At 37.9% G+C, this 24,180-nt stretch overlaps 1 protein-coding gene across 5 annotated transcripts in view; it reads left to right on the top strand.

The window, feature by feature from the left end:
- Positions 1-24,180, top strand: part of MTMR2 (myotubularin related protein 2) — a 108,430-nt gene that overhangs the window by 78,730 nt on the left and 5,520 nt on the right. For 3 of the 5 annotated variants that reach the window (XM_037163452.2, XM_037163456.2, XM_037163454.2), the window contains 7 exons: positions 341-442; positions 1,822-1,905; positions 4,429-4,578; positions 5,313-5,501; positions 14,728-14,913; positions 16,863-17,069; positions 21,950-22,042. In XM_037163452.2, the coding sequence (XP_037019347.1) occupies positions 341-442; positions 1,822-1,905; positions 4,429-4,578; positions 5,313-5,501; positions 14,728-14,913; positions 16,863-17,069; positions 21,950-22,042 (1,011 nt within the window). The remainder of the gene's footprint in view (positions 1-340; positions 443-1,821; positions 1,906-4,428; positions 4,579-5,312; positions 5,502-14,727; positions 14,914-16,862; positions 17,070-21,949; positions 22,043-24,180) is intronic. The other 2 variants (XM_037163453.2, XM_037163457.2) reach the window with 2 other exon arrangements.

The following is a 24,180-nucleotide window of genomic DNA, read 5'->3' as shown; positions in this document are numbered from 1 at the left end:
CATATACTAGTAGTAGTATGTCTCAGTCATGATAGTGAGCTTCAGATAAAGTATCGCTCATCTTGGGTGCCTTCTTTCACTGACCTGTCTTGAGTCCATAAGCAATGGTAAGTTTTCTGTCCTCTGAGCTCTGCCTTGTATTGGATGGAGTGCCTTGTGTTTCTTTGTATTTCTCTCACTGAGGTTTTGTGATTCCCTTGCCTTCAGGAGAGAGGTCTGGTTTATTTTTGTATCCCAGTCACAGATCTTAACATTTTACAAGATAGTTCCAAGTGACCTGATTTGTTCACTAAATAAAAAGTAAACAAAGATAGATGATTTGGATCCTGAATCTTTGTAGGATATTCGAAATTTACGGTTTGCTCATAAACCTGAGGGGCGAACGAGACGATCCATATTTGAGAATCTAATGAAGTATGCATTTCCTGTCTCTAATAATCTGGTAAGATGTTGTTTTTTTTTATTTTTGAAAAATCTGTATTAGAATTATTGATGTAATTTAAAGAAGCTTGTCTAGGCTATCTAGAATCTCCACATTTACAATCCTGCTTTGCTATTTAACCAGATGTATAATTAAGATTTTAGCATAATCTAAAGGTTCTGGGTAGACGTGAGTTTTGGGGGATACCGTTCAGCTCACTGCAGGGATCATCTGTTAAGCTGTTATTTGCTCTCTGTCTTATGAATGGATGTTCAGTCAGGTCCCACATGAATCCTTCCAGTTTTCAAGACCACACCACACTGTGGTGTGGTAACTGTGAGAAAGCTTTTCCTCAGCACACCTCAGTTTATCTTTGTAATTCATTTTCTGAGAAAACCCAGATTTCTAAGCAGCACACAAGATCCCCTCATGTGTGAAGAAAAAACCAGAGTTTTTAGACATAAGATGAGGAAGTTGGACGAGATGATTTCAAAGGTCCATTCCTATGTACTGACATTCGTTAATTACATGCTCTTTCTACCCAGGGTGTATCCATGATGAAAAGCTGTATGTAGGTTCATTGGGGTTTGAAATCTCCTTTCTAAGTTGGAGTTGACAGTTAAGTGGAGCAGCTTTAAGAGGGCAGATAACCTTAAGAGGGAATTCCTACGATGTGTTGTCAGCAGTGTTAGGCTTTCTAATTTGTGTCGTATAATTTAACTTCCACAATAGCCCAATGGAGATAAATAGTATTTGTTCTGATTTTAAAGTTGAATCCAGGAAGAGATAAGTAATTAACTCAAGGGCATAGCTAATTAGTAGGGAATAAGATTTGGAATCAGTATGCTAGTTTGAATGTTTTTCACCAATAGGTTCTGCCATTCTGTCCATATAAGTTAATTTTTTTTTACACAGATTACATACCCCAAAATATTTTAAAACTTTATTCAGTATGATTTAGAAAATGTAACATAAACTTCAAAGCTGTTTAACTCTTGATACCTGGGATGTCAAACTAATTAATTATATCAGAAGACACATTTTTGTGAAATGTCTTTTATTATTTAGAAGTAAACCTAGAACAGCTGCCAGTGATATCTGGAGGGAATATGAGGACATGTTAACCTTTAATAAATCTTGGTGGTGGACCTCTGTGTTTTTCTGTGTGTTTGAAATATATGAAGAAAATAAGTTTTTAAAATTATAAAAATTAAAATTACAAAAAAATTTAAAAATTTAAAAATTATAAAAAATAAAAGTTTTTTAAAATTATAAAAATAAAAGCTAAAAGAACAATATAAAAAAAGGATACCAATGGATTTGATAAGGATACATTCCTGATTCATTGCCTCCTTAAATGTCTGTGTAGCTATTAACTCTTAGCTGTTTACTTTTTTTAGCCTCTTTTTGCTTTTGAATACAAAGAAATATTCCCTGAAAATGGATGGAAAGTATATGACCCTGTTTTAGAATATAGAAGGCAGGTATGTACTTTTTTCTTTTAATTTGAATATATTGTATCCTTTTTATAACAACAAAAATTTTGTAGGTAGGAGTAAACAGCTTTATACAATTGTGTGTGTGTATGTGTGTTTAAATGGAGACCGGTCTTGAGTTTGGGGTTTCCATTCAGTTTCTTTAACTTACTTCTCAGACTCTGCCAATGATCTTTAATAAATCCTTCCTTATCTAAGATTTTATAGGTAAATGAGTTCATTTTTAAAATGTTTAATGCTTTAAAAATAATATGGTAAATACATTTATACTTTAGTATTCTTATGTAATTAAAATTATTTAGTCAAATTTTCTCTTTTGGGAATCCTGTAATTTAATTCTGAGAAACATTTTAGTAGTTCTGTTTATAATGGAGCTCTACGTAAACTGAAAGTTTTACATATTCAGAGAGGATACACTTTATACTTTTATATAAAATGTTAACAAATTAAATCTGGTATCATGACTAAGGTGGGTTGTTTTAATATTTAAATGTTTATTAATATGATTTAATTTACTACAGTAAGAGATATAGCTGAATCCATACTTGAAATCTGTCATAGTGAGTGTGTGATCCTCCCTGTTCTTCGTCAATACACTACTTACCAAAAGAGTCCCTATTCTGTAATACTTAAACTCCACCTAAAATAGTCTTTATTTTCAACGTTCTACATATCCACTGTGCTTTTTTTGAGAATTTAAGTGCAAGCACATTGATTGTTTCTTGGTAATCATTTGATTTGATATCCAAATTATCCTAGACTTCAGATAGGAAAATCATTAACCTGTGACTTTATATTTAGATTTCATACATTGCATTTTAATTATAGTGCTTCTCATTTAACCACATGTGGTAAGTAAAAGTTTTCATTTAGTTATAAAACCATCTGCTGGCAAAATATGAAGCAGAGTATTTAAAAAATTGGTCAATTAAAATCAAGAGTCGACGAGTGACATTGTAAGGTTTTTGCTAATCCACAAATCCAATGTCAAAATTAGCTGGAAAACAAGCAGCAAATCTAACAAATGTTTTAAGAATTGTAGAAACAAGGAATATTCTCTGGGAATCTGGGCAGAAATTGCTCTCTGTTCTAGTAGGATTCAGCATAGAACTTTAGAAAGTAGATGAGACAACAGTGTCCAGAGAAAATAAGTTATTATTAAAAAGAAAACATAAGAGTAAATGAACAACTATGCTCATACAAAAAAATAATTATGATATTAGGATATGTGGCAGTCAGAAGAGAGCATTGAACTCTACATTAATTCGTTGACTTTTTCTGCAGTTAGATACTTTACTTGTCTCTGAATAAGCCAAGCCAAAGTCTAGTGGAGAAGGCACTGTGTTTGTAGTTAGAAGATTCTGTTGTTTTTTAATATATATTTTATGTATATTATAGAAGAAAATGAAGATAGTCTCTTAATACAAACCTTAAGACTAGAGATAAAGCATCAGAGTATTCCTTTTTTAAAGAAATTGAAAAAGTTGAAAGTGGTAATACTTGCACTCTGTATAAAATTCAAAAAGTACACAAGGGTGTATTGAAAGGTAGATTGCCTTCTAGGCTACGGTGGTCCCTGCGCCATCCCAGTTCCTATCCTTTTAGGAACTGTTGTTACTGGTTATCTATATATCACTCCAGAGATGTTATGCCTGCAAAGCTTGTGAATGAATGGATGTTATTTTTTAAGCAGATGATAGTGTTCTGTGCACACTTTCTGTGTCTTTGCGTGTATAAAAAGGCTGCTGGCATAGTACCTACATATAGTTAGTGCTCAATAAATGTATGTTTTACTGTAATTTGGTTTCTTGTCTGTGATGAGTTGTCAGAGGTCATAAAATTTAAAAAGAAATATAAAAATAATTCCAGCCATTTCGTATAATGGCTTTATTTTCTGGAGAACTTTAAGGATCAACAAGATAATCCTGTATGTAAAGTAGTGCCCTAGTTATATATGTAGTAAATATTGAAGGACCCATTGAGAGCTAAATAATCAATGTGGTTTTTGTTACTGTTTTGAGTATTTCTCTTGCTGTTTGTCTTTTTGGTTTTGCTTCTATTACTTCCTTGCTTTTCTAATATGTGAGTAACAAATATGTATACAGCATTGTGGTAGACACTTGGTGCCTGCCCTCTCAGATTTCTTTGAATTGATGAGTGGCAACAAAATTAATCCAATGAAGCAGAATGAGCATCTTCTTTTTTAAGACAGGGATTATTTGCAGTCTCACTGTTTTCCTCCTTTTCATCGGATATGCTTCATACAGCCCCAGCACACAGTCAGTATTCAGTGATTTAATAAATCTATTAACATAAAGTTGAATGTTAAGAAGAACACATATATCACTACCTTAGAATGTCTCATTCTCGTAGGGTGGTCCCCGCAGGGGACCTGTTTCAGCTACTGAAGAGCTGGAGAGTGGAAATGAAAGAGGCTAAATAAGCTTCTCTTCTGATGTCCAGTGATATTTTAGTAAGGTAGTAATTTGTCTTATGTTTTTCCCCATATAGGGAATTCCAAATGAAAGCTGGAGGATAACAAAGATAAATGAACGATATGACCTTTGTGATACGTACCCTGCCCTCTTGGTTGTGCCAGCAAATATTCCTGATGAAGAATTAAAGAGAGTGGCATCCTTCAGATCAAGGGGCCGAATCCCAGTGAGTGTGAAGCTTTAATGAGACTTTGTAAATGCCGTTTAGATTAACAAACGGGAGAGTGAATGCAGGATAGAAACAGCTATAGCAACAGGCCTTTTATGAGGATATTAGAGAATAAGTTATTTAATAAAACTAAAACTGGGGGAATGACTTTGATTAAAGAGTGTCTGGAGAGTTTGCCATGGTGTCAGAGAAGTGCATAAAATTCTGTGATTCTTAACTTGAAAACAGTGTTGGTTCTTTGTGTTATCGGCCATTTCTTTACACATTCTTTAGCCATGGTGATAAGTTCTGTTTTCCTTTAAATTCTAGAAAGAAGAAATCTTTATAAAATCTTGATGAAATACTGTGTTGTAGAAAGATTAGCTCAAATTTTAGGTACAAAATTCATAGATTCTAAAGATTTTATAGTTGGAAAATTTTGCTTATATAGTAATAAAAGTTTAAAAGTGGGGCTTACTTAGTCCCCATTTGATGTAGGTTTTCTAGAGACAACACTTACCAATAGTCAGTGACTTTTATAAATTGATATCTGATTAAAGAATTAGACCAAGTTTTCTAAATCCCAGAGTTGCTTGAAAGAAAACTGATGATATTTTATAGCAGCCTCGTCTACTATTCCTGGCTAGGCTTTGGATTCAGTTAGAAAGCAGAATTTCATAGAGTAATGTCTTTGAGAAGAATTATAAACAGAGGAGTATATAAAATGTGTGTCGCCATTTTCCCCCATTTAGGTTTTATCGTGGATTCATCCAGAAAGTCAAGCCACAATCACTCGATGCAGCCAGCCCATGGTAGGAGTGAGTGGGAAGCGAAGCAAAGAAGATGAAAAATACCTTCAAGCCATCATGGACTCCAATGCCCAGTCTCATAAAATCTTTATATTTGATGCCCGGCCAAGTGTTAATGCTGTTGCCAACAAGGTGAGATTATTTTTCATTGATTAAGATTACAGCTGCCTGAATCAGGTGTTTGGTGGGAGCCACAGTGTAGTATAAAGAGTTCCGACTCCCCAGTGATAAAGATGTAGATTTCACTCTGGCCCTCCTATTTGATGGTATGACTTTGAGTTAATTGTTTAACCTTTTTAGACCTTAATTTGCCCATTTGTAATATGAGAATAATAATAGCTAACAGGATTGTTAGAGACAAAATCTTCTCACAAAAAAATAGTGTGTAACCCCATGCTCACATAAAGGTAGGTGTTCGGGAATTTTTTTTTCCTTTCTTCCTTCTCCAAACTGGACCACTTGGTTTATGACTGAGGCAAGTCTGCACCGCACTGCTGTAGTAATTGAAGAGCAGTGTTCTCAGTGACCAGTGGTGCCCTCTTCTGACAGGCCTCCGCCTGTACAAGTTATGCAGACTGAAGACTTGCAGTCAGTTAGCTGGAGCAGTTGTCCAGATTACTGCTGCAGAATAAATATTTGCACTGTGGAAACAGCAATTCTGGTTCCACTGACAAAATTTACCATAGGAGGAGGTGAGAGAATACAACTTGGCTTTTAAGGAGGTACCTCTTCTGTTTAATCCCCAATAAGCACTGTATATGTATTATAAAAGAATTATCCTATGCATATGAGCAAAAAGAAAATATTTCAAAACACCCTTAATCCTGTGACCAGGAGAGAAACATCATTAGATCATGGTTATACTTCCAGACCTATGTGTGTATGCATACATTCATATATTTAAAACAGAATGGAATCATTGTAACAAGAAACTGACACTCTATGCCAATAAATATTCATCTGTAGCATTATTTTAAGGGTATAATAACTAATAATGCCAACTGTTAGAATTTAATTTATTGCTGTTTGTTTGTTTTTTGCTAATATTACAATGCTGCAGTGATCATCCTTTTAATTAAATTGTGGAGTGGGTGCCTGTCATATTTTGCTGTGTATGATGTGTACTTTTTTACCCAAATTTTTTGAGGGTAAAATAGGGATGCACATTATACATGGGTATAATGATTACATTCCATGAGTACAAGTATAATCCTGTGAATAAGGCACACAAAGATGTGGGTGTGCATTATACATGGCAAAATATAGTGATTTTTTCATTTTGTTTACTGTTTGGAGGGTATTGTGAGTTCTGGGCATTCTCTATTAGACTGTAATGTTCCTTCTTAAAGGAGCAATGAGATAATGTGTATATGAAGCCTGTAGCCCAGGGACTGGCATATTTTTTCAGTAATTACTTGTTTCCCTCCCTAAACTTTATACCATGAATTAGCAGGAATGAGATTTAGGATGTTTTTTAGGATGAGGGAAGGAGAGAGGAATGTAAGCCAGAAAAGGTGGTAGAACAAACTGTTATACTCATCTTAAATTTCCACATATGTTTCGTTATATAAGTCCCCTCTATTTTTAAAGACTGAAATCTGATTATAAAATACGAGTAGGATATATAAAAAACCAGGAAGCCACAGAAAAACTATAGAAAGAAAATAAAATTACTCATAATCACTAATAGTTTGATACATTTTCCTCCACTACTTTTTTCTGTGCATTTAAGTATTGGTTATTTCTTTTATCTTACCATTGCATTATAGAATCATTTCTTTTCATGAAATATTCTTAAAAACAATGGTACTCATCATATTGGTATAGCATTTATTTAATCATTCTTGTAATACTGGGCATTTAAGTATTATTATTTTAAATATAGCTGAAATAAATAGCTTTTGTTGGCATCTTTCTTTTTAATTCTCACCGGGGGACATGCCCATTGATTTTAGAGGGGACAGAAGGAAGAGAGAAAAGGAGAGAAACATTGATGTGAGAGAGAAACATAGACTGGTTGCCTCTTGCATGTGCCCTTACCAGGATGAACCTGCAGCCTAGACATGTGCCCTGACAAGGCGTTAAACCTGCGACCTGTTAGTTTACAGGACAGTACTCAACCAACTGAACCACACTGGCCAGGGATTGCTGGCATCTTTGTTTCCTTAAAATAGTTTCCTAGATATACAATTACTATATCAAAATTTAAAACATGCCTATTTAAAAAAGTTGTGTTGCATATTCTTCAAAAAGGGTGAGTCATTTTACTAACCTAATGCCATTCCCTGCTTTATTGAGATGTGATTGACATTTAACATTGTATAAGTTTAAGGTATACAGTGTAATGATTTGATATATGTATATGCAATACCTGTACAGAAAGTATCCAGCCATGGGCTATGAAAAATAGAGGCATTTATTGAAGAAAGTATAAGGTGCAAGAAACATTGTAGATGGGACAATGATGCTTCAGTCCCCTTCAAAATAGGCACCTTGGGACATCCCATAGTTCTCCCAATCACCATTAGCTGCCCTGTTGTATTTTCCTGAATCTCATCGATGGTGTGAAATCTCTTGCCTTTCAAAGGTGATTTTAGTTTTGGAAAGAGCCAGAAGTTGCAGGGTGCCAAATCTGGGCTGTAGCAGGACCAAGTCACCTGGGTGATTTGATGTTTTGCCCCAAAACTGCACAAGACGTGATGCATGAGCAGGCGCATTGTTGTGATGAAACTGCCAATCACCAGTTGCCCATAGCTGCAGCCTTCTGAATCTCCTGAATAGTTCCCGTGGAGGAATGTTCAAGCTTAACCCAAAATTTGATGCAGATTTGTTGCTCTACGTACTCATTTTAAATGTGATGCAAACAGTACGCATGCTCACTGAAAGGCATCTACCACCGCCACTGACTAGTACAGTGAAGTCATCATTGTTCACACACATGCACATTCCAGTCCACTCTCCATGGCTGCCAGGTTACATGAATGTTGGGCAAACTGTTTTTGTTATATTAACAATGGCTGGACTTTTTCGGACAGACCTCATATTACGAAATGATTACCACAGTAATTTCAGTTTAACATCCATCACTTACAGAGTTACAGTCTTTTTTCCTTGTGGTGAGAACTTTTAAGGTCTACTCTCTTCGCAACTTTCAAATATACAAAGAAGGATTAATTACAGTCACCATGCTGTACATTAGATTTCTAAAACTTACTCATCTTATAATTATATTTTTGTACAAATTAAGTTTGTACCATCTACCTTCACCCAGTTTCCCCATCTATCCCCCTTTTTTAATATGCAAAATTATATATCTTGCTGTAACAAATATTTTTTGCCTGCATAGTAAGAAAAGTTTTATAGCTTCATTGCTGTGAATATGCCAGGTCATCTTGCAACCATGGCCCATGGCAAGAATGAAAATTTTGCTAGGCACTGTGTTCCATGTGTACTCCACCCCAGTCAAATTTGCCTTCTACCCCTGCTAAAGGTAACCATTTTTCTAACTTCTTTAGCAGTCATCTTCTTGCATTTATTTTTTAAAGATTTTATTCTTCTATTTTTAAAAGGGGTGTGGAGAAAGAGAGAGAAACATTGATGTGTGAGAGAAACATCAATCAATTGCAAGACACACCCTTAACCAGGGACCTAGCCCGCAACCTAGGCATATGCCCTGACCCGGAATAGAACTGACATGACCCTTTGCTTTGCAGGACAATGCCCATTCCACTGAGGCACACCTGCCAGGACATTTTGCATTTCTTTATACTTTTATTATTGAAGCATATATCCCTAGACACTACAATTTAGTCTTGCCTTATTGTGTTTGATGTGTCTTTTAAGTTTTTCTTAATCTATAGTCGTCCTCTTGCCTCTCTCTTTCTTTTCTTTATATTTTACTTATAAAGTTTCCCATAGTCTAGATTTTGCTAATTCCCCTATGGTATGGTTCATCTTTTTTCTGTACAGAATTTCCTTCATACAAATTCAGAGGTTTATTGAGATTCAGGTTCAATAGTTTTGGAAAGGCTATAGGGGGATGTGTCATGAAGCATATAATTTATGGCTGATTCTCCTTTTGGGATATTACCAACTGTTGAGTTCAGTGCCTAAATACATTAACTCACTGGGATTGCGGAATGTTGATATTCTAATTTCATGATTTTTTTCCAGCTCTTATTTGAACTCTTTCTAAATAGAAAACACTTTCTATTATCTGTATTTTGGTTAACCAGCACTTGAGTTCATATAAGAAAGCCAGAATCAATGCTTGATTTTCTCCTTAGTTACCAGTTTTTCTAATAATGAATTTATTTCGTATTATCCCATGAAGAAGATTATTTTTTAAAAATATCATTATGAATGCATGTATTTTTTTTTTCTGAGCCACACCAGCCAGGGCTCTTTTACTTTTTTTTCTTTTTAAGATTTTTTTATTTATTTATTTTTAGAGGGGAAGGGAGGGAGAAATAGAGGGAGAGAAACATCAATGTGTAGTTGCCTCTTGTGCACCCCCTACCAAGAACATGGTCTGCAATTCAGGCATGTGCCCTGACAGGGAATTGAACTAGTGACACCTTGCATTGCAGGCTGGTACTCAATCCACTTAGCCACACCAACCAGGGCTCTTTTTCTTTTGTTAGCATACCAAATGAGTTGACTATAATTAAAGGAAGAATAGCAAGCAAAGTTATAATAGGTTGGTTTAAATCTGTCTCCTTCTTCCCTCCATTCCCCAAATATTTATTGAGCACTTATATTTTATGCTCTCTCTTGGGTGAAAAAGACAACTAAGTCCCTGACTATGTGATGTTTAAAGCCTAGATCTGCTCTGTCCAGTATGGTAGCTCCTATCCACATGTTATCTTTTTAAAACTTAAAATGTGGCTCATGAATCTTTATTTTTTTTAATTTAAATTTAAATTGGAAACTGATACTTGATTCAGTTATGGAAAAACTTCTAAATATTTGATAACATGTGAGTATATCTTTTCAACTATAAATTTTATTAAATCTAACTACAGATCAGTTATTTTCAGTGAAAATTTAGTGTCTGAATGGGGATACCTGTATGTGTAAAATACACACTGCGTTTTTGAGGATATAGTATAAAAAATGTAAAACATTGTATTAATAATTTTTCAAATACTGATTACATGTTGAAATGATAATAATTTGGGTATATTGAGTTACCTAAAATATAATAATATGAATTATGCCTATTTCTTTTCAACTTTTTAAATGTGGCTGTGAGGAAGTTGAAAATTGCACCTTTGGCTCACACTGTATTTCTAATTCATGACACAAGGCTAGAGAGTCATGGGTTCATTTTCTTCCTTTTTTTAAGTATGTTTTATTGATTATGCTATTACAGTTGTCCCATTTTCTCTCCCCTTTATTCTCCTCTGCCCTGTACCACCCCTCCTACCATCATCACCCCCCTTAGTTCATGTCCATGGGTCGTACATTTCAGTTCCTTGGCTTCTGCACTTCCCATACTATTCTTAACCTCCCCCTGTCTATTTTGTACCTACCATTTATGCTTCTTATTCCCTGTTCCTTTTCCCCTGTTAACCCCCCTCCTCTTCCCCACTGCTAACCCTCCATGTGATCTCCATTTCTCTGATTCTGTACCTGTTCCAGTTGTTTGCTTAGTTTGTTTTGTTTTGTTTTTTTAGGTTCCATTGTTGATAGTTGTGAGTCTGTTGTCATTTTACTGTTCATAGTTTTGATCTTCTTCATTTTCTTAGATAAGTCCCTTTAACGTTTCATATAATAAGGGCTCCGTGATGATGAACTCCTTAACTTGACCTTATCAGGGAAGCACTCTATCTGCCCTTCCATTCTAAATGATAGCTTTGGTGGATAGAGTTATCTTGGATGTAGGTCCTTGCCTTTTATGGATGCGTAGGTGGATACACTTTGCTTCCTTGCACAACCAAAAGAAGGACAACAAATTTTAAAACAAAAAATAACCAGAACTGTGAGAAAATGGAACTGTATGGAAGTCTGACAACCAAGCAGTTAAAGAAGAAACGTTCATTCAGATAGGTAGGAGGGGTGGAGATAGAAAGAATGGGCATCAGGGTGGCAGCTGACAGACGGGGTGGTCCCACGTCTGAGTGCAGATGACGGGGAAGGACATCTGGGGAGTGAGACAGACCGTGCGATCCCGGGGTTCCAATGCGGGTCCATAAAGCCTCAAAAACCTTTAGCCGTAAAAATCTGTGAGGGTTGAGGCGGCAGGAGAAACTTCAAGCCTCACAGGAGAGTTTGATGGAGAGACCCACAGTGTTAGGAACCGTTCTGCCTGGTTTCAGGAATTGTAGCTACCCCCCATGGCTAAGGATGAGTGAGCGACCTCCGGAATGCAAGCCACAAGGAGACAAAGCCTGTCTCTGGTAGCAAAGGCTGCCTCTGCTTACTCCCCTGCCCCCAAAGCATGATTGATAGTCCATGACGGGTAAGACTCCTCAGAGGAAGGGCAACCTAAGCCAGACACGATCACTTGGGAGGTCATCATGGAAGGACTCGGGCTGCAACAAAGAGGGAGTGATGGACCCCTGCCCCCCCCCCAGCTATTCTGGCATAGCCTGAGTCCCCATGTCCTCTGGGAGAAGTGCTTCCTGGCTCTAATCCATTTAAGCCTGACAACCTGTGATGGGGGAGGCAGTGCAGCCCCTTGACCAGCTACAGCAGTATCCAGAGTAAATCTGGCATAAGAAAGATTTCTTAAAAGTCCTGTGAAACCTGCTTTGCTAAGAGTGTTTTCATTCATATGTTAAGGGTCTGAGCACGAAATGAGTATGTCTCCCAAAGTTTCTGCAACCCCCTTTCCTGACAGACACTGACTCAGACTCTGAAGCCCTCAGATATCTTTGAAATGTTATCTACTGTTTCATCCTCACCACCCTGTATTCCTGTGTATTATAACCCAGTAAAAGTTGTTGAGGAAAGGGCTCCTGGCCTTTTTCCTCTGAGAAACTGGCCACCTCTCCTTCCCAAGCAGATTATGCCTTGGTAGTGTTACTTTGATCCATAGCGGATGGGGGGGGTGGCTAAAGGGCAAAGTCCCCCCATACCACAGGGCTCTAGAATGTACACAAACCCACCTACCTGGGAATCTGCACCAGAAGGGCCCAATTTGTTTGTGGGTAGTAGGGGAAATGACTTGAAAGCCAGCTGAGAGTAGAGCAGGCAGCATTGTTTCCTCTTGGACCCCTCCCCACATACAGCATCACAACACAGCAAAGAGCGTTGTCCCGGCCTGGTGAATATCTAAGGCTCCACCCCTTAGAATGCAACAGCTGCACCAAGACAAAAAAAAATATGGCTTAAATGAAAGAACACATCAAAGGTCCAGAAAAAAATACAACTAAGTGATGAAGAAATAGCCAACCTATCAGATTCAGAGTTCAAAGCACTGGTGATCAGGATGCTCACAGAAATGGTTGAGTATGGTCAGAAAATGGAGGAAAAAGTGCAGGCTGTGCAAAGTGAAATTAATAGAAATATATAGGGAACCAGCAGTGAAGAGAAGGAAACTGGGGTTTAATCAATGATTTGGAACAGAACAAAGCAATAAATACTCAACCAGAACAGAATGAAGAAACAGGAATTCCAAAAAATGAGGAGATGCTTAGGACCTTTGAGACAACTTTAAACATTCTAACATCTGAATCATAGGAGTGCCAGAGGTGAAGAGAAAGACCAAGAAGTGGAAGACTTATTTCAAAAAATAATGAAGGAGAACTTCCCTAATCTGGCAAAGAAAATAGACTTCCAGGAAATCCAGGAAGCTCAGAGAGTCCCAAAGAAGGTGGACCCAAGAAGGAACACACCAAGGCACATCATAATTACATTAGCCAAGATTAAAATGAAGGAGAGAACCCTAGAAGCAGCAAGAGATAAGGGGACAGCCACCTACAAAGGAGTTCCCATCAGACTGTCAGCGGATTTCTCAAAAGAGACCTTACAGGCAACAAGGGGCTGAAAAGAAGTATTCCAAGTCATGAAAGGCAAGGACCTACATCCAAGATTACTCAATCCAGCAAAGCTATCATTTAGAATGGAAGGGCAGATAAAGTGCTTCCCAGATAAATTCAAATTAAAGGAGTTCATCATCACCAAGCCCTTATTATATGACATGTTAAAGGGAATTATCTAAGAAAAATGGACTTATCTAAGAACAAGTTAAAGGAGTTCATCATCACGGAGCCCTTATTATATGAATGTTAAAGGGACTTATCTAAGAAAAAAACTATGAATAGTAAAATGACAACTCACAACTATCAACACCTAACCTTAAAGAAAACAAAAACAAAAATGAACTAAGCAAACAACTGGAACAAGAACAGAGTCCCAAAATGAAAATCACATGGAGGTTATCAGTGGGGAAGGGGAGAGGGTAATGGGGGAAAAGTTACAGGGAATAAGAAGCATAATTGGTAGGTACAAAATAGACGGGGAGAGGTTAAGAATAGTATGGGAAATGCAGAAGCCAAGGAACTGATATGTATGACCCATGGACATGGGCTGAGGGTGGAGGATGTGGGTGCCAGGAGTGGTACAGGGTGGAGGGGAATAAAAGGGAGGAAAAAATATGGGACAACTGTAATAATATAATCAATAAAATATATTTAGAAAAAATAATTACATGGTTGAAATACAAGTAAGTCTTTATGATTGCAAAGTATTTGGTAAATATTAAGATTGAAATCAACCCCAGCTGGTGCGCTGCAAATTGAAAGTTCACTGGTTCAATTCCTGGTGAAGGCACATGCCTGGGCTGCAGGTTTGGTGCCCAGTCTGGGGATGTGTGGCAGGCAGCCAATCAGTGTTTCCCTCTCACAGAGACGTTTGTCTCCCTCTCTGTCTCCAGTCCTTCCCCTCTTGCTAAAGTAAAATTTTTTAAAAATATTAAATTGAGATAAAGCAGCACGGGCCAGTGGTTAAACTAGACAGATGTAGTTCCTGCTTGTGGAACTTACTAGTCTGGTGATTTCAGTCTTCTGTAAGAAATTTGGGGGCAGGTTTTGAAATATGGGTGGGGAAATTTAGTGCTTTAAAATGTTTAAGTACCTTCATCTATATTATTACATTTAATTGTTGTAACAGCCACATTAAAAAGTCAGGGTGAGAATGTATATTCCTGTTTTACAAAGAAAACACGTGGTAGAGAGTAGTTTTGTTAAATTGCCCTGCGCTGTCCATATTTTTTCACAGAGTTTCCTGTTCATCAGTAACATATATCATCTTTCATGCTCTTGGATATTTTATGGCACTTTTTCATGGATGTCAACATGTAATGGATGTGCATTCATTATAGATTTCCTGCGGGGTGTGCTTTTTTCCCCAGGCAAAGGGTGGAGGTTATGAAAGTGAAGATGCCTATCAAAATGCAGAACTAGTTTTTCTAGATATCCACAATATTCATGTTATGAGAGAATCGTTACGAAAACTTAAGGAGATTGTGTACCCCAACATTGAGGAGACCCACTGGCTATCAAACTTGGAATCTACTCACTGGCTAGAGCATATTAAGGTGGGTTATTTCGTCATTACCATTATAGAAAGAATATCAAACAAGGTCTTTCTCTGCCCTTTGTCTACATTGGCTTTTATGATTGAAATCTAGATGATTTCTAAACAGTGAAGAATTGATACCTGCTTCGATCATTAGAACTACTCAGTTTTGATGCCGGAGTGAATGGTTTTCCTGTCCTGCGCATGGGGTTCTGTTGGACTTCTTTCATTTTCCTTCCCATCCTGTCTGAATGCTACCCATCCTTCAGGGCCCAGTTCATATTTCATGTATTTCATGAAGGCTTACCAGAGTCCATCCATTTCCATTTCCTCCGAAGTTTTCACTTTACTTTTTTTTCCCATTTATTCAGGTACTACCTCGTACTTCATTTAATTACTTTTGTGTCAACCAACATAGATTGTTAATTCAGTGGAGATCAGGGCTGAATAAATCATAGTCATATTTCTTTTTTCCCTTTCTCAGGAACTAGGGAAGCTCACTTTTTTCAGATCCTTTCTCAAATATCACCTTCCCAGAGAGGCCTTTCCTGACCACTCCATACAAGGTAGCAGTCCTCCTGGAAGCCCCTGGAACCATACGGTGCTTTCTGCCCTACTGCTCTCTGACACCTTACGTATTTCCTTATTTGTCTGCATCTAGCTGGCCTCTCCAGCCAGAATGTAAACTTCATCAGGCCAACACTTTGTTCTGTTCTGTTGACTGCTTGCTATGCCTCCAGTACCTAGAGCCATGCCTGCTGCGTAGTAAAGGACTCCATAAATGTTTGTTTCATAAATGAGTACATGAATTGAAATGACCACTTGATGGCTTGGGACTTATCTTCCTGGTCAGTCTTAGCTTTCCAACTGTTCTAATCCTTTGGGTCGGTGATGTGTAAATCTGCATATGCATTTGAATGACTGGTGGAAGTTTTTTTAAATCATGAGTTAGAATTGGTGGAGATTGGAGCCCAAGCAGTTTAGGGGGGAAAAATGCTCCCAGATGACTCAGGCACAGTCAAGATTGAGATTGCTTCACAGTGCCCCATTTCCAGAATGTGCCTACAGTCATGGTCAAAAAGAGGCTCTCATGAGACTCCCTAACCTAGCTAGTAACCCTGTTTTCTTTCATTCTGATCTGTTTGTAGAGCCATGCTGTTTTTTAGGTGTGGTCTGGTCGCTGAAGAGGAATAGTGCTAGACTGTCCTTTTTAAAGGAGATACTTTTGTGCTTCTTTTTTGGTCACATCTAATTCTATCTAGTTTTAACTTAGGATCAACTTCAGAGAGGGTAAATTATTTTACAAAGAGTCTGCATATTTAAAAAATAATTAAAATTATTTTAGATACCAGTTAAATTGACATGGTATCTAACATGATTTATTGATATGATGAGAATTTTTTATTCATACTCTTACAGAAAAGTAGCTTACTCTAAAGTTTTATACTGTACTTTCTGTATGCTATGTGGCATATATAAAAACAGTAAAATAAATGCTGTGGAAGTATAGAATATTTTTAAACAGATCAATTTTATTGTTTTCATGCATATTCTAATTTGGTTAAGCAAGCATTGTTATAAATAACAGGTAAGACTTCAGTTGGCATATTATTTTTATTTAAATGGATGGTATTTGGAACATTTGAAGATTCTTAGAAACAGATCCTTCTAGAACTTAGACCTCTGTTTCTCTCTCTCATACTGTTGATTTGTGTACATCCCAGAGATACCTTTCACCTGGATATTTCATTGTGCAGGTTTTTAGGAGTCTGCATTTATGAGATTTTTCTAGTTTTAAAAGCAAAATTATATATCTTCTACTATTTAAAAACATTGTTTTAGAAATGAACCAATCTTTTCCATGTGTTATTGACACAGTCATCCCTAGAAAAACTCTAGTAATACATTTCGAAGAAGGAAGCATTTGATTTTTTAATGTTTTCATTCTTTAAAAAATCTGCTTTGTAGCTTATTCTTGCGGGGGCTCTTAGGATTGCGGACAAAGTAGAGTCGGGAAAGACGTCCGTGGTGGTGCACTGCAGTGACGGCTGGGACCGCACGGCGCAGCTGACCTCCCTCGCCATGCTCATGCTGGACGGGCACTATCGGACCATCCAAGGGTTTGAAATCCTTGTGGAGAAGGAGTGGCTGAGCTTTGGACATCGATTTCAGCTTGTGAGTGAAGAACCTTGGCTTGTTGTGTTTGTTACCTACTTCTCACGTCAGACTTGGGAAAATAATGCTTTTTATTCATTAGATATTCATCTAAAATTGATCGTTTATTCTAGAGGGTTAAACTTCGCAGGAGAACATTTTTGCTTTGGAAAGCGTTAGGATATCCTGTCATGACTTTTCTGGCTGACCCAGTTCTTCCATGATCTTTACCAGGACACATTCAGTACCATTCCATGATTTCCAGGGGTGTCTTCTCTCCACCTTCAGTTAACAGTTCAAGTTTAAAATAAATGGTAATGGAATTACAAGGCACTTCTAGCTTTTCCTTTACTGCGGGAGTGGGGGTAGGGGTGGGATGGGGAGAGCAAAGGGGAAGAAGGCAGGACAACTGTAACTGAACAACAAAAACAGCAGCAACAAAATGTTTTAAAAGGTTAACAAAATAGCCCTGGCTGGTGTGGCTCAGTGGGTTGAGTGCTGGCCTGCCAACCAAAGGGCTGTGGGTTCAATTACCAGTCAGGGCCCATGCCTGAGGGCCCGGTCCCCAGTGAGGGGCGCATGAGAGGCGTCCACACATTGATGCTTCTCTCCCTCTTTATCCCTCCCTTCCCCTCTGTCTAAAATAAATAAATTTTTAAAAATTTTAACAAAATAGATTTAAAAGATCAGAATGGTTTAATATTCTCAGTTTAAAGCAGCCCTACAAAGTAGTGTTGCTCACGCAGGATCAGAGTCTAAAAAAAAAAAATCTGGGACTAAGAGAAAAATAAATAAAATGTAACTCAGAGTTTGGAATAAAACAACTTTTCTATTCTTTTTCTTAAGCTGGTAACACTGTAATGACCATGTATATGGAAAGTATTGCAGTTAGTTTTACGGAAATGACAAATTTCTGTGTCTTCTGTATGTCTCACAATTTGTTGATGTTACTGTTGGTAACATCATCAGAAGGTAAGAGTTAGAAGGAAATCAGAGTCCAGCAACAATTGTTGAACCTTCATTTGTGTCCCCAAAATGACTGTTCAGTTTCTTCATTAATACATCTAGAAATAATTGACTAATCTCTTCCTGAGGCTATGTGGTCTCCCTTCAGAAAGTCTACCAATCAGAAACTTCTTCCTCATGGTGAACTAAAATTTGCTTCCCATGTTTCTACATTCCTCTCCGGGGACAAGAGAACAAATGTAACTACTTATCCATATAAAACAGCCCTTCACGTATTAGAAAGTAGCTGTCAGCTCATGTCCTTGATAGTCCTCAGTTCTTCTCACTGGCCATCCATTTCTTCTGTCTTAGCTGAAGCTCCTCACCATCCCAGTTCACCTCTGGACTTTGGTCCTGGCTTTTCCACAGGTGGGGTGGCCAGAAGTAGCCACAGGCCCTAAAATAGAGGAATGGGGTTTGTCTTTTTCAAAGGATACTATGCTTTCACATTTGCTTTCTTGTTACCTCACACTTTGGATTCACGTAGCTCTTCCATTATTAACGCATTTCTTTATGTTATACCATAAAACCACAGTTGCTAGTTCCGCCACTGATTTTATCAGAAAAGTCTAACTATTATCAAGCTCATGTTTTCCAGATAAAAATTTGTCTAAAATAAATTTTTACTCAAAAGCTTGAATTTTTTATCATTGGCAATAAATATCATCCATTGTTTTCCTTGAAGTGGCATAGTCACTTTGTACATTTCCAGAAAGTCTGTAAGATATTCACGTCTTTTTTCTTTTTAAATATATTTTATTGATTATGCTATTACAGTTGTCCCATTTCCCCCCCTTCATTCCCCTCCACCCTGTACACCCCCTCCCACCTACATTCTCCCACTTTAGTTCATGTCCATGTGTCATAAGTTCTTAGCTTCTACATTTCCCATACTAGTCTTACCCTCTCCCTATTTTCTACCTACCATCTATGCTACTTATTCTCTGTACCTTCTCCCCCCTTCTCCTCCTCCTCCTCCCCTTTTGATAACCCTCCATGTGATCTCCATTTCTGTGGCTCTGTTCCTGTTCTACTTGTTTCCTTAGTTTGCTTTTGTTTTTGGTGTAGTTGTTAATAATTGTGAGTTTGCTGTCATTTTACTATACATGTTATCTTCTTTTTCTTAGATAAGTTCCCTTAACATTGCATATAATAAGGGATTGGTGATGATGAACTTCTTTAACTTGACCTTATCTGAGAAGCACTTTATCTGTCCTTCCATTCTAAATGAAAGCTTTGCTGGATAGAGTAATCTTGAATGTAGGTCCTTGCCTTTCATGACTTAGAATACTTCTTTCCAGCCCCTTCTTGCCTGTAAGGTCTGTTTTGAGAAATCAGCTGACAGTCTGATGGCAACTCCTTTGTAGGTGACTGTCCCCTTATCTCTTGCTGCTTCTAGGATTCTCTCCTTCATTTTCATCTTGGCTAATGTAATGATGATGTGCCTTGATGTGTTCCTTCTTGGGTCTACCTTCTTTGGGACTCTCTGTGCTTCCTGGACTTCCTGGAAGTCTGTTGCCTTTGCCAGATTGGGGAAGTTCTCCTTTATTATTTGTTCAAATAACTTTTCCAATTGTTACTGTTCCTCTTCCTCTTTTGGTACCCCTATAATTCCGATGTTGGGATGTTTAAAGATGTCCTGGAGGTTCCTAAGCCTCTCCTCATTTTTCTGAATTCTTGTTTCTTCATTCTTTTCTGTTTGGTTGTTTCTTCCTTCCTTCTGGTCCACACTGTTGATTTGAGTCCCAGTTTCCCTCCCATCACTGTTGTTTCCCTGTGCATTTCACCCATTTCACTTAACATAGCCTTCATTTTTTCATCTAATTTGTGACCAATATCAACCAGTTCTGTGAGCATCCTGATCACCAGTGTTTTGAACTGTGCATCTGATAGGTTGGCTCTGTTCATTGCTTAGTTGTATTTGCTGTGGAGCTTTGATCTGTTCTTCCGTTTGGGCCATTTTTTTTCTGTCTCGCCTATTATGTATGAGGGAAGGAGTCTTCGATGTTCACTGGCGTGGGGCTACCCAAGTCACTGGGCTGTGACATTGTATGTGGGGGCAGAGTCCGAGAGGGAACAGTGGCGCTTGCTCCACTCTTTGTCGGATTTCTGTCCTTTCTGAGCCTCCCCCAAGCAAACTGGGGCCTTCTGGTGCTGATTTCCATGTGGGTGGGTTTGTGTACATTTTATGACTCAGTGGGTCTCTCCAACAAACTCTCCTATGAGGTTGGGAGTTTCTCCTGGCACCTCAACTTCCACAGGTGTTTTCAACTGATGTTTTGAGTCTTTATTTCTCCACACTGAGACCCTGGGTTACATGGTCTGTATCCCTCCCCAGTTTCGCCTGGTTTATCTGCAAGTGAATGCGGGACCACCCAGTCAGCCAGCCGCCTTGTGCACTGTGCCCTGCTTCACAATCACCACCTCGATAGGTCTGCCTGTTGCTACCCTGTGCTCGGGGTCCACCAGCCACTTGCCTGTGCACCCAGGGTCCACCTGATGCCAACTTGTGCACCTGGTGCCACCACTTTTTTTTTTAATTTGGCCTCAACGCCTCTCCACTCAGCTGCCTGACTGTGCCCCTCCTACCGGTCTGGATGAATATTTCTATTTTAAGTCCTTGGTTGTCGGACTCCCATACAGTTTAATTTTCTGTCAGTTCAGGTTGTTGTTTTGTTTCTAAATAATCCTTGTCCTTATTTTGGTTGTGCAAGGAGACACAGTGTGTCTACCTGTACCTCCATCTTGTCCAGAAGTTCTATGTTTCCAGATATTCAAGTCTTAATAACCATAGTTCACTTATCAGTTGTTCTTTCAAGTCAAAATCATGTTCCATGAAAAAGTGTCATTTCCTACCATCCTACTTAAGTTTGCAGCAGAAGCACATTATATATGTTCCCCATTTTGTGTATTTACACAGACTATTAAAAAAATTGTATTTAGTAGGAGAGATTTGATAAAGTTAATAATTTTTACCACTTCATCAAGGAAACTGGCTTGAGAGCTATTGGCTTTGTCCCTTTCATTTAACTGCTAGTGTGTGGCAAGGCAGAATGACAACCACAGTGCAATTTGGTTCCACTGTCTTGCTCAATTCTTCCTAAGGCACCAAAAGTTTTATACTTCATCACTGTTGCACCATTAGTGCAAACATTAATAGATTGAAAAAGGCAAGTAATGTTCTACTATTAGGAAAGTAGTTTCAACCTCACATTCCCCCCACCTCCACTGCATACTGCCCCCACCTGAGAAGTCTGTGGGCCATACTTTTAGAATCAATGGCTTCAGGATACAAAGTGGGGATCTGTTCTGGTCATGTGGCAAAGGTTCTCAGAGAAGAAAAAGAATGGAGAAACTGGGGGAGTGCATGCTTGGAGGGTAGAAGTCAAACATCTTTTAAAGGTATGTGAAGATTTTTGCTAATGTGATACTTCTTGATAAAGACAGACTGGAGCCGCGCAATACAACAGGTCCTTTTCATGCGCTGGCCAAGATCTTAAAGGAGGAGGTCGCTTTCTGAAGCTGTTGCCCAAGTAACGTAACATTCAGGGGGAAATTAGATCTCCAGGACAAAAATCTGGGCTCTGAGGTCTCACTCTCCTGTCTGCCATTATCAGCCTCTTACCTTCTGGGTTTCGCTTATTACACAAAGTTGTAATTCCAGTTACAAGCATCTCATGTTAAAAAAGTAATCTGGCATTTGTACATCAAAACATTAATAGGCATTTCACAGGTAGGGTGACAGGTTATTGCTGCTTTCTTTACGGTGCTCTTTAAAAAGATTTTCTGAATTTTTTAAAATATTGAAGAAATAGTACTTGTATTGGAAAATAATGTCCATTAAAAAATGAAAAATCCCACAAGGTTCATATACTATTCCACTGTCTTTGATTCAGAGACTCGGCCATGGAGACAAGAATCATGCAGATGCAGACAGGTCGCCTGTTTTCCTTCAGTTCATTGACTCCGTCTGGCAAATGACAAGACAGGTAACATCTCTACATATTCATTCCTACAGCTCTTTTTCAGCTGTCCAGTCAGAGTTGGGAGGTTTGGCCACTGATTATCCTACATTTCATGTAAAATGGAAATTCTAAGTAATAGAACTTTTAGCTAATTATCACATTGTGAATTAGGCTAAAGAATATTATTTGAGAGTCGTATTACACACTTGACAATGTGGTTTCATTAGCATTTCGATGAGTGGCACTGATAATAACCCAAGAGGGTTCCTCCTTTGTTTTGTTTATTTATTTATTTTAATCGTTACGGTATTTTCTCTTACATTACCTTTCAGTCCCCTTAAATCCACCTCTCCCCTCCTCCTCTGTTTTAGACAAGTAGTGTTAAATAATGGCCATATCTTCACCCAGAAGCTCATCTATATATTGCTAAACAGGTCAAGAGATGAAAAAATAGGCAGGTAATTTTAATGAGAAAAAATGGGTTAGGTGGTAAACTGTTGCAAGGTAGGTATATAATAGATTCAGTTCTTTTTTTTCTTAGGTATACAGAGATCACGTTTTTTAGACCTTCTACCAACTTTCTAACAAACACATGTGAAATTTACTGTAAATGGATTTAGTTGTTTTTGGAAAGATACCAGAGGAGACTGAAAAAATACCTCGTTTATTATGGGATCACCCCACTGATGAAGCAAGGGTTTGGTGTCTTAAAAATATTTAACTCTATTCAAGAAAAATCATCTCAGAACCCCAGAGTTGGATCCAGCTTATTGGTATGTGAGTTAACTCTTCACCCCAGGGTGTATTAGACCTGGCTTTTGTTACAGTGCCCCTGGATATGGGGCCAGGCAGTCACTGGCTCTGCTTCCCTTTAGGATCACATTTGCGCTTCAAGAAATATTTATTTCATTTAAAGGAGGTGGTGATCCTTATGACCAATACCTCAGTTATACAGTATATTGAGTAGTTTGTCTTTTTCCCCCATCAGATTTTCAGTTTGGTTGGATTAGTTTGAAACCTGCCAGGTTCATTGTGTTATAGCTGACCACAGTATTTTGAGGCTGGTATTTTCACACATATACTACAAATGTGTATACAACCCAGTTTTCCTGTATACATTAGGCCTTGTATGTTGTAGGGAGGGGAGATGCTACATACTTATTTTAATAGTTTCACTACTAGGTTTGAATTTTCCCTTTGGAATTGCCTTTGAGGTAGTGTATGTATCACCTACACAAATCCTTACACATCTTTTTTGGGGTGTTTGACCCAAAACAGTAGGATCCAGTTCTAAGTGCTACCATATTCAATTTTTTTTAATTTGTTTAATTATTGTTCAAGTACAGTGTTCTGTCAATTTTTAAATAACAATTAAAAATAACATTTGACTACTGGCTAAAAATCACATGGGCCATATCACAGGACTGGGAAAGTTGTTTGAAACCGTGGTGTCATTGATGGTTATGTGGACTTGCTGTCCGAGGGGACGGCCGTGAAGGGGCAACATATGGGGAAATATTAGTTCTGATATGTTTGCTAGAAAGAGAATTAATCACAGTTACCAGTTGTTTGAATAGGAGAGTACATGACAAGTACATTTTTCCTTAGCAATTGTGTTAACTTTCTATATGCTATATATCTGTTGTAAAAGCAGTTTAACTTCAGTTCTGAGTTTAAGTTACTAAAAGTTAGAAAATCAGTTTAATCCTGTGTTTCTTAGGTAGAACTTAAAATGTGTATAGTGATGAGTCTTTATTTTGGACCTCTAGTTATGTTTTTGTGTGTTCTTCTCCTGAACTGAAATGTTCGGTGGTCACAGCATTTATTGGCAGTCTTCAGTTTTACAAATAAGGAAAACAAAATACTACTCTTTAAAAGCAATACCAGTAGTTAATATTCTGCTATTCTAGGTTTTATTTTTTTGTTTGGGGGTTTCTTGTTTTGTTTTGTGAGGATATGCTTACTGATTTAAGCTGAGCTAATAGTCTTGCCAGGAGGATGAAGACCACAGACAGGCTCAGCTCTTTTCAGATTGCTGCATGTGCTTGGTTGGTTACCTGCTCTACCCAGCCTCATAGCCACTGCATGGTAGTTACCCTTCGTTGTCTGAGAAATACACCTCACTACCCTGCTTTACAGCTTCCTACCCCTTTTGATTATAG

This window comes from Artibeus jamaicensis, unplaced genomic scaffold, assembly GCF_021234435.1.
Source record: "Artibeus jamaicensis isolate MK-2021 breed Jamaican fruit bat unplaced genomic scaffold, CSHL_Jam_final contig_585, whole genome shotgun sequence".
Lineage (NCBI taxonomy): Eukaryota > Metazoa > Chordata > Mammalia > Chiroptera > Phyllostomidae > Artibeus > Artibeus jamaicensis.
Note: the sequence above shows the minus strand (reverse complement) of the source record. Positions and strands in the feature narration are given on the sequence as shown.